The 15,478-nt window shown below is 39.5% G+C and overlaps 1 protein-coding gene across 3 annotated transcripts in view; it reads right to left on the reverse strand.

Annotated features, from left to right (window-relative positions):
* The window catches only part of CBFB (core-binding factor subunit beta), a 41,302-nt gene that overhangs the window by 17,553 nt on the left and 8,271 nt on the right, over positions 1-15,478 (reverse strand). For all 3 annotated transcript variants that reach the window (XM_071814206.1, XM_065848447.2, XM_065848448.2), the window contains one exon: positions 1,023-1,139. In XM_071814206.1, the coding sequence (XP_071670307.1) occupies positions 1,023-1,139 (117 nt within the window). The remainder of the gene's footprint in view (positions 1-1,022; positions 1,140-15,478) is intronic.

Here is a 15,478-nt window from a genome sequence, read left to right on the forward strand (position 1 = left end):
TCTAAAGTGCAATAGCAAAGAAAAATTGTATTTGATCCTGGTGTTAATTAGTAAGGAGTGGTAAGAGGCAGGAAAGTGCAAGATGATTACATTTGTGCAAGGCAAGCCTCCCAGAAAATGGGACTAAAAGGTGCATATGGGGGAGGGAGGGCATGCATGCCAATAAGACCTCTCATAAAAAAAGCCAGTGGGTACCACAGGCACTACACTGCACAGTATGAGGCACTTCGACCTGTTCTGACATCAGTGTTATTTTGGGATCCAAGTCAGTAGTTAGGTCCATTGTCACCAGCAATATTAAAACAGTTCTAAAAAAGGAAGCAAAATGACAGATGCAGGAAAAAGGAAACTGAAGAATGTAAGAGATTGCCCAAACGTTTACAGTGCTGGTACACACATACACAAAGGACACAATGCAACATGAGGGTGCAGCTACTTCTGTCTCTGTGTAAGTGCCTTGCAACACTGGTAACTCTTAGGTACTACGACTGTGGTAAATAAAATAAATAATGACCTCGTAATCACTGAGAAGCACAAACTGAAAACAAATTACACACCTGTGAGTGCAAACGTATCTCAAAAGGGTGTACAGCAGTTCCTCTCCTTCCAGAGAAAACCCTGCTGCAACAGGAACTGCGCTACCTCAAACACAGACACCCGGCTCCGGAAGCAGCGAACGCCACAGCCAACAGCAGCATTCAAGTAAAAGCCTGGTTCTGTGGCTCTTCTGATGGATTAATGAAAGGTGGCAGGACTGTTCTCAGCATAGCACACCCTCCCCTAGGCATCCTGGAGCAAGCATGCAGGGCTGTCACTACATCAAAGACACTATTTTGATACAAAGTATTTCTATTTAATCGAGAACACAATCACAACAACACGATCTCATTAATGTACAATTTGGTTTCCTACATTAGGGAGAGGCAAGGCACCACAAAGCTTGCGACTATACATGTTGCCACATAAAATTTGATTTGAATACTTCCAGCTCTTGAACAGAAACAAAATCAATCAGTTCTTACCTGTGCTCTCTCTTCATCAAATTCCAGGCAGCCCATACCATCCAGTCTCTGTAGATCTATCCAGCCTTTCCAGATTACACAGACACCATTGAGAATCATCGGTGCCTTCAAGTACACCTGAAAGAAAAGCAAAACACATGCTATGAATTTGCCTGCACGATGAAAATACTGAAGCAGGAAGCTCCCATATGTATTCTTAGAAGAACATCCAAACCAGCTGGTAACATGAGACTCCACTTCACAGCTTCTCCTGCCTCCTTTCCAAGAACTCATTTTAATCAAGTGAGTGCTGTAACTTTTGCCTCCTGTACTGGATGGAATAAATTTAAGCTGTGTTCTCATTTTCTAAAGTGGCATGCATCAGGATTTGGTTAGAACTCTGCTACTGCTTTCAGTTAAAGTAGCTGTTTTTCTTGTCAGCTTACCTTTGTGTCACAAGGAAAGTGGCATGCTGCCAGGCAGGGAAGATCCTTCACAGCACGTTCAAGTGGTTAAACAAACACACGCTCTCCTACTCCCAAGCAGCACTATATTTTGCCCCAATACGCGAGCTCTTCCAAAGAAAGATCACCAGTTTCAGTCCTCCTCAAATTTGCAAACCAGCTAGAGCATTTACTAAAATATACTATATATACAGCATGCTAAAAATAAGAAAGTCTTCCTGTGTCTATTCTAGCATTTGTGAAAGGATCTTCAAAAGAAGAAACACCAGATGATCAAAACCCATCTACACCATCAAAATGCAGAGTGCCTTGAACTGCAGCAAGGAATAATGCATGAGCTTAAGGCCCTACATCTAGATAATAGCAGATGATACAGTGATTTAGAGCAGAAGTATTTCCCTTTCTAAAGACCAGAGATTAATCTCCACACAGGAAATTTAAAAAGAAGCAAATGCAATACTAAATGAGTTGGACACCCTGGATGTAATGACATCAGCCTAAAGAAAAAACAAAACAACCACCCACAAAACACAAACCACCACACACATAGCAAAATTACCTAAATAGTGGGGAAAAAAAAGAAGGAAATCAACTTTCAGTAGTTATTTCAGCTTACTTGCAAATCAAACCCCTCACAGAACAGAAATTTGTCTATGTTGAATTGCCAGAGAAGCAAACCATGCACACGGGCCTGCACTCACTTTAGATTTAAACGCTGTCTAGACATTCAAAATCTTGTTGAGTCTTTTTGGTCTTCGGGGTGGCCCAGCTAAGTATGGGATTTTGCACACAGCATCTCCTTTAATAGCTCTAAATTCATCCTCTGGCAAATCCTCATCGAAGGATCATTGCTATTTAGCACTACAACATGTGTCCAAGCAGTCTGACTGTGCCCTCCTGCTCAGCTCCACACTTAGCAGCTGTAGGGCCCCTTGAGTAGAAAAAGGAAAAGCAGAGAGAGGTGCAGAAGGAAGGTCAGCCTTCCTGATGCAAAGGCTGTCCTGGTAAAAATAAGCACTGAACAACCACAAAAGGTAATCCCTGAGTGGAAGAGGGGGAAACAACATTAAACTAAACGTTATTCGCCAGAGAAAAATACACATTTGATCTCTGAACTTGATTTTTACAATTTATCACACTTCAGTATGAAGGGACATGGTCTAGTTTTAATTAGCACAATATGCAGCAGCTCAATAACGAAGAAATAAAGGTTAGTTCAAGTATATCCTCTTCTTACCAGCTCTCCTACTGCAGAGTCTGCACAAAGAGGAACACAGAACATTTTTCTGTCCCCGTATTCACAGAATAGCTATGCAAGCCATCACACTTATGTCTTCCGTGATGACAGCACACGATGCTGGGTGCAGATCTACCGTCCAACAGCCTTTGCGAGCCGAGGCGTCAGAACCAGCATGAGTAAGATGTGGACTACCAGGAAACCACCTCCCACGGCCCTCGTTTCAAGATCAAGCATTTCAAACATGCTACATACAACATTACTCTCTTTCAGCACAGTCTTCAGTCATTCATCTCACAAGAAACAAACGAAGTGTGCATCATCAGTTTAGTGGATATATGTAATTAGTTTTGAAGTGAAAGACAGGTAAGGAGGCTATTGGAATCAAGTCATTCTAAGAATGCAGAGTAATTCAAAAGCAAAGGGAAAAAAACAGCAGCATAACCTAACTATGGGTCTGTAAAGACAAAGCAGTCTGTACTCCAATGCTTGTTACTTTTTACAGAAGCAAACAAGCATTTTGCTGACATTCATCTAGGGTTTACCCTTCACTAGCCTCCCTATCCTTCTGGCCCATAACAAAAGCCTGGGAAATCAAGTAACACAGGATTTCCCACAGATGACGAAATCTAGTTTTAAATGTTGTCCAGAATGAGAGGGTTTTTTTGTTTTTTTCTTTGACCAGGAATATTAGATGCCACCAACTGCCTTGTTGCCCATTCAATTGCCTTGGTCACCACAGCTGCTGGTGCATCATGTGCAGCTTTCATAGCCCAGTGCAAACAGGAGGTAGCCCAGATGCAGCTGCCAAGGGCTCAGCTCTTCAAACACAAAAAACACATCACCTGGGAGCCTGAGCAGTGCTGGAAGTTCTGTGAAAGCCTTCAGAAGTCAAAGGGGAAAGGGGAAACAAGTTGACAGAGCCGATGTGATTCCTGACAGCTCCTATCTGCCCTAAGCACACTGCCAAAGCAGGCTGTGAACCGCTGGCACACAGCCCGACCTTTCCAGATACAGCACTCTGCCTTCGCTCCCAAATCAGAACCCTTAAAGCCTTACACCGCTGGATTCTCTAAGTCTTCACAGCTCAGATAAACATTTTTCACCTCTGAGAGGATGGATTCCTTAGCAACATCATTGAGTTTTGAAGTCACTATATAATAATAATTCAAATCTAGTATAATTCATTTTGAAACAACAGGTGTTTATGCAGGAACTTTTGTTTCATTAAAACAGACAATAAAGCATACTGGTGCTTTTTCCTTTATTTTAGAGAAAATAATTTAGATCCCTTTCTCCGTCTCCTCTTTCTGGAAAATAGAAAACACCTAAGACTGTAGCCAAAACCGTTTAACCACATATTTCCTTCTTTTCAGATAAAGCCATGCTGGTTTCCTTTCAATTTCCGAACTTAACGGAATTATTAATAAATTACCACTCTTGCCTATGAGCACGTGATCTGTTACAGCACCTCAAAATCCAGCACAAAGTTGTCTTTTAAAAACTTTCAGAATTCTCTATTCTGAAATTTGCCTTAGGACAGTCACAGTAATGCAGCAAAGGCACAAACCACATTATCTCTATAAAGACCCCCAGCTTCCTCCCTTAATATCACTGACCTGTACAATTTGATTAAAAGTAGATAAAAGGATGTCTCTGTTAGAATAACTACTTCAAGGTTTTGTTGCTAATGGCATTTATCCAAAATTATAAGTCCTGCCCTCACCCCCAGGTGCTTTTCATAATAATATCTGGAAGTGAGTCTTGTAAAACTCAGGACACTCAGGTGAAAAGCACTAGAGAGTGGCAGGAAGAAGAAGGGGTTGGAAGTCAGGAAATTACTAGTTTCATATTCAGTAGAAGAATTTAATGCTACATAGAGAAATCCCAGCATAGGGCTATACAAGCTGCCTCCTTTCACAGCACAGTTCACCCAGTAAACCAAATGAAGCATGGTTTTTCTCACAGCAACAGAAGACAGATGTACAATAATACTTGACTTAGTTACACAAATATTGAAGGAGGAGAATAAGTTCTCCCTCACTGTGCACCCTCATTTTCCACACCCCAGCTCAGCCAAAGCTGATTAGTTTGTTAGATTTGAAACCTAGGTAGACTGTCATATCCTGACACCTGCAATTTTTACTACCTTAGACAAGCCAAAGTTTTGTTCAGGTGACTGTTACGCAAAAAAGTTTAATTTCACTTCAAACTACATATTCCCTTTCAAACTGCTACTACAAATCAAAATAGCATTAGAATTTTTTAAACAGGAAATCCAGACGTTACTTTTACATTAGAAACAAGCTTTTTGTGTTAGAACAAATATTCTGCTTGCTGACTGAACAACCAGCAAAAGCAGACGCTCTTGTCCTGGCACATTATCTGGATGGAGCATGAACAGCACCATAAACACACACAAACTTGAAGGGGCTGCACAAGTAGTTGCGCTGCGTTTGTGCTTCCTCAGCCTACCAGATCTCAAAGGCCTCTGTGCCAGACCTTCACTACGCACTGTATCTCACCTTCCTTTTCATGCTCTTTCCACTGATCTGTTACTACTTTTCATCTGCATTTTAACAAGCAACGCTCTCCTCCAACTCCAACTAACTGGAAGTTAGCGTTGTTGTTAGAAACAGGAAGGGGTTTGTCTACTGTAACACCATTCCTTCACATTTTAAAAACCAAACTGGATTTTAATATAGTGAAGCAGAAAGTGGACAACTCTCAATTACTTTAAAAAAAAAGCTGTGTTACTTGAGCACAAGACTCAAACCCTCAGTTTCACATCCTATTTTAGTTTTCTAGTAAACCCTTATCTCACAACACCAAGGTATTTAACTGATGTGCTAGAGATATGCTATCTGTACGCTCCATCCACATATCCTGCAGTTACAGAAAATGTTCCTTCTCCTTAAGCAACCAAGCTGCTTCCTTCCCCAGAGATTGCACACAGTTCTCACCACCCACCGACTAATAAATCTGAATGCTCACAACAGGCACCAAAACCACCGGGACCAACTTCACCCCTCCCCGGGCAACACCAGTCCCCAGTGAACCGGTGCCGTGCCGTCCCCTCCCTTCTGCTTTCATTTTCCCAGCAGACTGGAGCAAAACACGTTCTTTCAGAAGAGGCTCAGCTCTGACTCACTGTCTGCCTCATCACACACACATCTGCCCATTCATAACTGCTTGCACGAGCTGCCTCTCTCCCTGCTGAGCCAACTACATACATCCCAGTTTTCATCCCACCTTCCCCTGAATCATACCCCGCTTAAAATATTTCAGCAGCAATCCCCTCAGTGACTTCATCAAGAAAGACACAGCTGCAAACGCTTTCTGCAAGTATGAAAGATGTTGAATTGGTTCAAGCTAACATCATTTCAGCTTCTCCCGAGATAACAGGGCTCTCACTTGCATATTGTAATCAGACAAGGGTTGCTAGTCTTGGTTTCAAAAAGAGAAGCAATTTATGAATGACAAATAAAGAAATAAGGAAAAAAAAGCTTTTCTAAAACTTTGCAACAGAATTTATAACACTAAAATCCTCAGTTATTTGGGGAGCAAAACAGGATAGTATCTTCATCAGCAAAACAACAACTGAAGTTACAGCAAAAGCTGACAACTCCACACAAGGTTTCAGGCTACACTTTCAGATGCTGATCACTTAGTTTAAAATAAACTAATGAAAAATACCCAAGTCACGGACAGAGTTTACAGCATCTATCAGACTTTGTCAGTTCAACTCTGAAACAAAACCTTTGTAACATAGTTTTATTCGTGAGTGAAACAGTAAATAGAGCTAGATAAAAAGAATCCCATCTAGAAGTCACTATGAGCGAAACAGTTTTTAGTGTTTTTAATCTTAGAACAATAGACATCATTACAAACCATAAGAGCTCAAAAATCCAACAAATTTACATCAATCCTTCTGTCTCATACCTCAAAGCACTCTTCCTCCTTTAAACGCAAGAATAAAATGTTTTCTAAGTTAATTGGAAAGCTACATCTTGAATCAACTTCCCCTGTATGAAAATAAGGTTTTGTTAAAATTCAAACCCAACACTATTTCGTAAAAAGAAAAAATGCAAAGGAAGTGATACTTCCTGGCAAAACAAAAGTCTTTCCTGAACAGTTGTACGTGGATGACCAAACTGTGGCTTTCAAGATGAGCACAGCTCTTAGTTTCTCACGAGTGGCACCGGTGTCACCACTGTGTCCAACCACCAACAAGGGGCCCTCACTGGTGCATCAGCAGCTGCCAAGGGAGAGCTGCCGGGACCCTGTACTTCCCTGCCCGAGACCTCCTCCTACAGCTCTCCCTTCCCGTGATCGCACAAAGACATGTCACTTGCAACTTTAGACTATGTAAATAATTTGATAAGAGGCTGGGTAAGATCAGGAATGACCAGGCCTATTGTAGTGCATGAAAAAGCCCATTTCAACTTGTTAGTTTTTCCTCTTTCCTCTGCATTACCTACACATGCCAGAACACCCACCCCAAAACCAAACACAAATAAACCAAAAAACCAACAACCCAGGCACAACTTCTTACAGACATCAAGAATTTCTGGAAAGTTTAACATTCAGAATGAAACAGGGTTACTCCATTTCATCAGCTATGACAAAGGTCAATTCCTCAAGCAAAAACAGAAATATAAAACCAACAGTATGCTTGCTAAGAGTCTCAATCTAGACTGTTACACTCAGGAGAGAAAAAAAGAAAGAAAATAAAAGTTGTAAATGCAGTCTTTCATACTACAATGTTTTCAGATCACAAAAACCAGTGGAAATACATATTCACCAACTGTGAGGAACAAAACATACTGAAGACAAGAATTTGGTGAAATACAAAACAGCCTATGAATTGTTAACAGCCTGTATTAGAATTTTAATAGCAACAAGTAAATATAGCTGAGCCCAGAGCTAACTAATTTAACTATTATTCGCAGGGGGTCATTGTACAGAAGTAGGTAAAATTGTTGGAGATTTTAAGGCCTTGTATTTTCCACCCTTTAAAGCAGTATATCCCTTGTTCATTCTGCTTTCGTGTACTGGAGCTTATTAAGATAAATTTAAACCTTACAGTGTATTAGAAAAGTGGCAACTATGATTTAATTTCTCAGAATGATTCTTAATTTAGTCTGACTTGTATCAAAATATTCCTCTGGCTCCTGAATCTGGCATATACAATTTTTTTTAATACAAGTTTTATACTCTTAAATGCATTCTTCCCACCCTCCCCCTCCCAAAAACCTATGAATTTATACACGTCTATATATACATGCTGATGTCACAAGTGATTCAAGATACAGCTTGAAATATTAGCTTAAGGCATTTCACAGCCAAGGGGTGAAGAATGAAGAAAAACAACGTCAAAAAACTTGTGCCCTAAGTTCCATTCAAGAACACCAACACTACAAAAATCTATTTCAGCTCTCTAATTATAGCAGGTGTTTTGATAACAAGCGATAGCGTTCCCTTGGTGCATTCCCTCAAGAAAAAATGCACTCCAATTCACAACTGGAAAACAGTCTCAGAAAAGGCTACAATATTCAGCTTCACAGCAAAACCTGATGGTCTGGTATTATGTACTGCAGCCAGTTTTAAAGTATGCTTATATAAATCACCTGGTTATATTACAAATAAAACTAAAATTTCAGAAACTGCTCATCTAGGTAAAATTCAGATGCAGCAAAACCCATTTTTACAATTCTGTGTAGAAAATAAATCCATGTATGGACGCACATTTTGTGAGTAGTACCAGAGCTGTGACAAACCCTCCCTCTACACACTTGCTGTATTACTGAAATACTTCAGCAATGCTTTTTGGTTTGGATTCTCAAGCTTCAAAATAGAATAGCAGAAAAAAAAATCTTCCTCACTTTGCAAGAGAGACAGAATTTACAAGTCACTTTGAGAAAACGTGACATTTTAATGGGTTTTTTGGGTGGCTGGTTGTTGGGGTTTTTTTCTGCCTAGTTAAATACATAATCATGACTCCTTTTCCAGAGTAGATCAATGGCTCATTAAATTATGCAGGTTACTATTCTACTTAGCTAAAATACAAGTTGATAACTAAGAGCAGGCATGAAGCATTAAGGATGTCAGAACAAACGCTGTTGAGACTACAGCATTTAACTCCTGGATTACAATCACTGGTCAGTACTTATGCTTAGAAGTTAACCAAGAAAAATAACTAAAATGCTGCTGCACAGAAATTATTCTCAGAATTTAATAACAAATAAGTCTCCAGACACAGTTCCAAAATATTGCAACTGCTGGACTGAGCAGGAAACATACGCTACATTTGACCAAAAACCCCAAGAAACCCCTAATACAAAGCAAGATGTAGGTGGCTTCTTGGTTTTGCAGTGTAACTACAAAAAAGTCTAATGCCTCCCAACACGAAACGTGTCTCATGCTCAGATTCACCCCATCTGCCTTCAAAAAGACAAAAATCAACGTCATAGATGGAACTGAGAATCAACAAAAATGCAATAAGCAACATATAAGGATAACCTGAAAGGCCAACACATGCTGAGGTTTTCCCCTGTGAAATTTTACAGGGTCTTTTATCAGTACATCCTTACCACTAGATTCTATATAAGAAAAATCGCTGGATTTTAAATTTACTCTCCCAAAACACGCATGCATTAAAGAAGACCCAATTTTTCTCACAGCATTTGAAAAGAATAATGTTTTTGCAGCAAAACACTGCTAGGAGACTGCTGCAAGTATGCACGCAGTCAAACGGACAAACGCTTACGCTCACAAAACCGGTTAACAGGGACACGCACTGTTTTCTGCCACGTTGACAGAATATACTTTCCAGACGGAAATTTCAAAATTGGTTGGGAAATTAATTCTTTTCAAGCTTTCAGAAAGTAGCAAAGCAAAAAGCAGCTACAACTAGAAACTCCAATGGAGGGTTAGAGAGATTTATCTAAAACACATCATTTACACACCACACTACCTGTGGGCAAATAAATAGCCCATTAAACCTGTATTTTTTAACTGAATATTTGGAATGTGTAATGCAAGTAAACTTAACTAGAAGGTACCTGATTCTGACAACATGGACAAGCAGCTAATAACAATGATCCAGGAACTGACCCAGGCAGGAAAGGGGCACGAAAAGCTGCCTCTTTTGCCCTCTGGCTTTTATTATATTCTTGAGCACTTTGACAGCCTCACCCTTTCCCCTTAAGCAGGACTCAAGTCTGGAAAAACTGCATTCACATTTATTCAACAAGCAGTACTGCACCAAGCCTTAAAACAATGCAAGTTAGTAAGTTTTTGTCTTTTGTATACCATAACAACTAGTTAGCTTTCAACACCCAGTAAAAATTCACGGTGTCAATTATTCTGCAGAAAAGTACCAGCTTCTGCAGAGAAACATCATCAGCAAAGGCTGTGAATTTTCTTGAACAGAGTAATTAGCACTTTCAGACACAAGTTTAAAACAGTTCTCCAAACAGCAAAATCCCGGGCATGAAAATAACTATATATATATAAAAAACTATATAACTATATATATTTTTAATATATATATTTTTATATATAGATATTCTATATATATATATATATATATTTATATATAACTATATCAATACATATAGTTATAAAAATAGCAAGCAATATAAATATAGCTTGGGTCAGCCAAAATGCAACAAGAATTGTCCTAGCAAAAGAGAACCAAAACTGTACGATCGGTGGGAGCAGCAAACATTTAAAATCTTATGCATTATTAATTTTTATTTCCTATAAACCACTTACTGATCTGTTTTCTTGAAGTTCAAAAAATTTACAGCTGATTCTCAAGTTCCAGGTATCAGAATAGAGCTTAAGAAAAAAAAAAATCATACTGCTTCTCTGAATGCTTTGTCAGGAAAGTACCATCCTGTATGTTTCACAAACAGTCTGTGGTGAGACCCTGTGAAGTGATTTAGAAACAGGGGCTTTCTGGTTTGCTGTAACTAAAGCCCTGGTAATTTTCTGTGATGAAGACCCACTAGGCTACCAGGTTGTGCAATCCCATTGCAGGGTCCTGTACTCTGACTCCTGTAGTTGGAGCATCTGAACATGAGACAATTGCCCACTCCCCCTCTATCCGAGGGAAAATGCTTGCCCTCAATATATTAAATAAATCAATATATCAGAGAAGCATGCAAGCTTACAAAGAAATCCCCAAATGCTCTTTAGTAGCATAAGAAAAATACACTACTATAGTTGTTTTATTCGGTCTAGATGCCTCCCTGCCTTAGTTTCCCTATTATTAAGCACTCAGGAGGCTTGTATTAGTTTTCCAAAAAGAAAAAGCCCAGTATTGGCTCTACTGAATAATGTAAGCTGTTCCCTTTCTTTAATCTGTTTTGTTATTGTTATTGTTTTGGTTTTATGTTTTTTGTTTTGTTTTTTCTTCGTTTGGTTGGTTTGATTGTGTTTGTTTTTTGTTTTTTTAAAGGAATACATTGGCCAAAAAGCTGTTAAAAATTTCTTCTTGTCACCTCTGATCTGTTTTGTCAAACAATGCTGGCTACTCCTCAACTGCCATCAAGACATCTCATCAGGACATAAGAGTCTCCATCAAGTCTTCCATTGCTGCTTCTTCCCCAGATTTCATATTTTAAAACTATTTGAAATATCCAACAGACAACACTTCATCCTTGGTCACTGTATTTCAATAGAAAACTAAAATTTAATGACCCGTAAGGTTTAAGAACTCTTCCACCTTCCATAGGGTATCCTCTATATTTATACTGAAATGAACAAATAAAACAAGCTGCATACCCAGAAGTCCCACAAGATAAAGCTGCTGCCTGCAACTGTTTAAGCAAAGTATCTTCAATAGAGAAAGAAGGCAGAAATTCTGCACAGATTCCTCAAGCAGCTGCAATGTGGATCTTGTATACAAGTCCAGATATTACTGTTACAGAAAATATACAGACTTTCTGTTTTGACATTTGCAGCATCAGGTATTCCCCCCAAAATGATCCTTCCATTAGCACCCATGTTCTTGGAATCACAGTCTTGTGCAAGATTTTTCTTTTTTTTCTTTCTTTCTATATTATTGTCACAGTACACATTTCACCAGGCCAACTTGTTAAAGATCAAATACGCAATTATGCAAGCTAATTAGCTCATTTCATTACTTGCACTTTGGACAATACAGCTTGAAGAAACATTTCAGTGACTTCCAGAAAAAATTAGTTTCTTGCAACAAATGTTTCATCATCTTATTGACTTCTATTTTTTTTTTTAAATATGAAGTATTAAGTGATTTTTTTTTCTACAAAGAAACAGACATCCTCCAACAGAAATGCTCTTACTTTTCTCATTAATTTATAAGAAGAGCAGAGAAGCATAATGTTAGCTACTTTGTTCAGTAAGTGGAGGTTGATATGCAAACTATAAGATTCAACAATGTCTGGATTTCTTCCAGTATCTATGCTGCAGCAATCTCAAGTACTCCTTTCATTCACACAGCACTCCTCTGTCCTTATAGACAGCTGGCTCCCAAAAGCAAAATTTAGCTCACTAACTCTGGTTTTGTTCCTCTTCTGGAAAACTTTAGACAATGGTATGAGTAAATTTGAAGTCTTGACTATACAACCCCAGCACACGCGTTTAGACCACTGGAAAAAGTTCAAGGTAATATGTAAAATATGACTGAATAACTGCTGCTACAACAGGTAATAAAACCAAATCAAAAGCAGGTTTACTGATGGCAGACACTAAGTACTCAGGACCTATGGAAAGGGTTGTAGGTAGGCAAACGGCCCAGCCGTTCACGAGCATTTTTCAAAATGGCATCATCACTGCGCATACAGTAACACATGGACAAGGCTGTGGGCAGTAACAAAAGTATGTGGAGGATGGGGAGAGTGAAAGGATCACAGGGAAAAGGCCATGAGTGCTTGTCACATGAGAGATCCTGGTGTGACTCATGCTCTGGTGGCAGAGGGCACCCTTCGATAAATCACTCTTCAGCAACAACTGTCCAAATCTCAGCCACGGGCTGCTTGCCAGCACAGGACAACGTGTACCTAACAAGCTATGGGCTCCACAGATTCCTCTTCCCAAAACCCAAGTTCTCAATTGTTGACAGTGTGTAAACTGGGCATACAGAGGCCTCTCCCCATTTTGAGGGAAAGTGAATAAGCAAAGATATACTGTGACTACCTGGCTTCAAATGAAGTTTCAATTAAACATGTCTCCTCTATGCAACAGCAGGTCATAATGAATAACAAGTAGTTTCACTCTCCTCTAAAGCAACATGGTATAGGAGCATTAAGAAATTACATATCTGTTAAAAAAAAAACCAAACTGAGCTGTCTCTGCTAAATAAAAGACCCTTAAGTGCAAACACAACCATAAAATCTAGACTCAAAAGCACCTACAGGAAACTAATATTTTGCTCAAACCATATAGGTGATTCTAGATGAAAAACAACCAAGGGCACAATCCAGGGAAGTGGATTCTTCTCATTCACCAAGCCCTTGCAGGACTCCCACCACGCAGCTCCAAGAAGAAAATTAAGATGTTTAGCCAGGCTAGGTACAACCTGATACACCACCAAACCCATTTATCTGCTGCAAGAATAATCACATGCTGACTTTCTTTTTCAAAGTTTACAGAAAAAGCCTGAGAAAGACAAAAAGGAATGTCAGTGATGCGAGCTTCATTGGGGCAACACCACTTCCCTTGGTTGACACACGCAACAGCACCTCAAAGGGCCGAGGCACAGCGACAGTTCGGTAGCTAACGTGCCCTCACTGACCACCAGCTGCTCTTCGCAGGAGAATCTCTCCCAGTTACGTGCTGGGTTGTAGGGCCATCAAGCAGACCCGAATAGGAGGATGAAAGGAAAAGCACCAGCTCTGAGGGCAGGCACCAGTCCCATCTTCCCTGCTCCACATTCCTGAGGTAAGCTGAAACTACATGGGAAGAGGAATTCTGTATCATTCTGCTAGCACAAAGGGAGAGAACAGTAGATGAAAAGGATGAAATTCTGACCCCAAAATATTCTTATCCTACCCCACCAGTGCATTAAGAAACTAGCTTTAAAAGAAAAAAAAAAAAAAAAATCAAAGACTGTACAGAGCTACACCATGAACCTCAGCTCAAGTTCAGATCTGTAAGCAACAAGACTGCTCTGCAAGAGAGTTTACGAGCAGGACAGATGCCCTCATGCACCAAGAGAAGATTCACAAAGATCGTGCATGCTACCACTCTAGAGGTTGACTCTTGCTCCTTTTCCAACCAAGTCAGATCTCGCATTCCCACATGACTCCACCACACCCAAACAACTCTGTGAACATCCTTTCAGTGATGTCCAGTTCTTCAAGGCTGTAGCACCATCTCCTGCTGTGCTTTAAACAAAGCCCTTCACAATAACTTGAAGGAGCATTAAATTACCACAGACAAATAAAACAGATAATGTCTGTTAAGACCACGTGCATCTCATGGCCGAGATGGTTTGCCCTATGTGGTAGCACACCTCAATATGATCTTTAATATGACAGCTCTAGCATACATTTTTTCCCCTACATCCCAAACATCAGACATCCTTTTCTACTGATCTGGAAAAAAAAAAATTAAACTCATATTCTTTTGGTCCAGAAACTCAGTGGATTGCAGGGAACACATCAAAGGAACTGCTAACTGCTAGAACATTTCAGACAGCGATAATGCAAAACTCCTAAATACTGCTGGACTGAAAATATAGGAACTTAAGGAATATGGCTCTTTAACACTATTGTGAGGGTAAAATGACAGCTGAAACTGTAAATCAGTTTTCCGGACACCCTTATCAATTTTTTTAAAATGAAGGGTACCTAAAGAAAGAAAAAAGAAAGCTGCTGTGCCCCATTTGTCTGAATGACTTAATGTTTCATCTAAATTCTTCAGAAAGTGGCAGGGACCACAGAAATTAAAACTTCCAATTCAATACAGGTTAGTACTGGTATTCAGATATTTCTCATAAACTAAGCCTTCATCTTGCAAGCAAATTCCACTAGGTACACTGTGATTGTATGTTTGACTGAAAATTGTATGGGCTCAGAAAACTAAGCAGCCAATAAACTATCCCAATTATTATGACATTTTATTGGTTAAGTCAAAAAGAAAAAGCTGATTTGGGGACAAGTCCTATCTGTCAAACCTCTAGTAAGAAAAGAGGACACAAGTGGAAAACTGGTGCTATTGGCTGCCATTTAAATACAGTTTTTATTTAAATACAGCACCTCTCTCATTACATTCTAGAATTGCTGTAATGTCCGCAGCACAATATAAATTTTCGGGTTTTTAGACTTGTCCAAGCACTTAGCATCAACTCACAGCCAAACAAAATTTCCTACTTACAACAGAAAAAACTGCACATGAGTAGAAACTCAGCACCTACAGGAAGAAAACTGAAGTCCAGTAGTATTTAGTTATGGCTAGAACAATGTTAATGGTCTAGCGAGTAGAAATCCTAGCTACAGCACACATGTGGCATACCAGGCACTCTGAATCAATTGAAATCACGTCTGATGTGCTCTCCTCCAGAGCTGTGGAGTACATAGCACATTATATTGAAATAAGCCTGTTGAAGATTCTGGTTTATGAGCAGCTGCCACTGAGCAGCAGACAGGAAGTTAAACTGCGTTAGAAACGAGATGGAGAATGGTATTATAAAGGGGAGGGGAAATAAAACAACAGCACACACCTCATCAGTGTAGTAACTGGTATTTAAACAATAAAAAAAACCATCTGAGAACTACTGTTTATGT

The sequence above is a fragment of the Patagioenas fasciata genome, chromosome 13 (genome assembly GCF_037038585.1).
Source record: "Patagioenas fasciata isolate bPatFas1 chromosome 13, bPatFas1.hap1, whole genome shotgun sequence".
NCBI lineage: Eukaryota > Metazoa > Chordata > Aves > Columbiformes > Columbidae > Patagioenas > Patagioenas fasciata.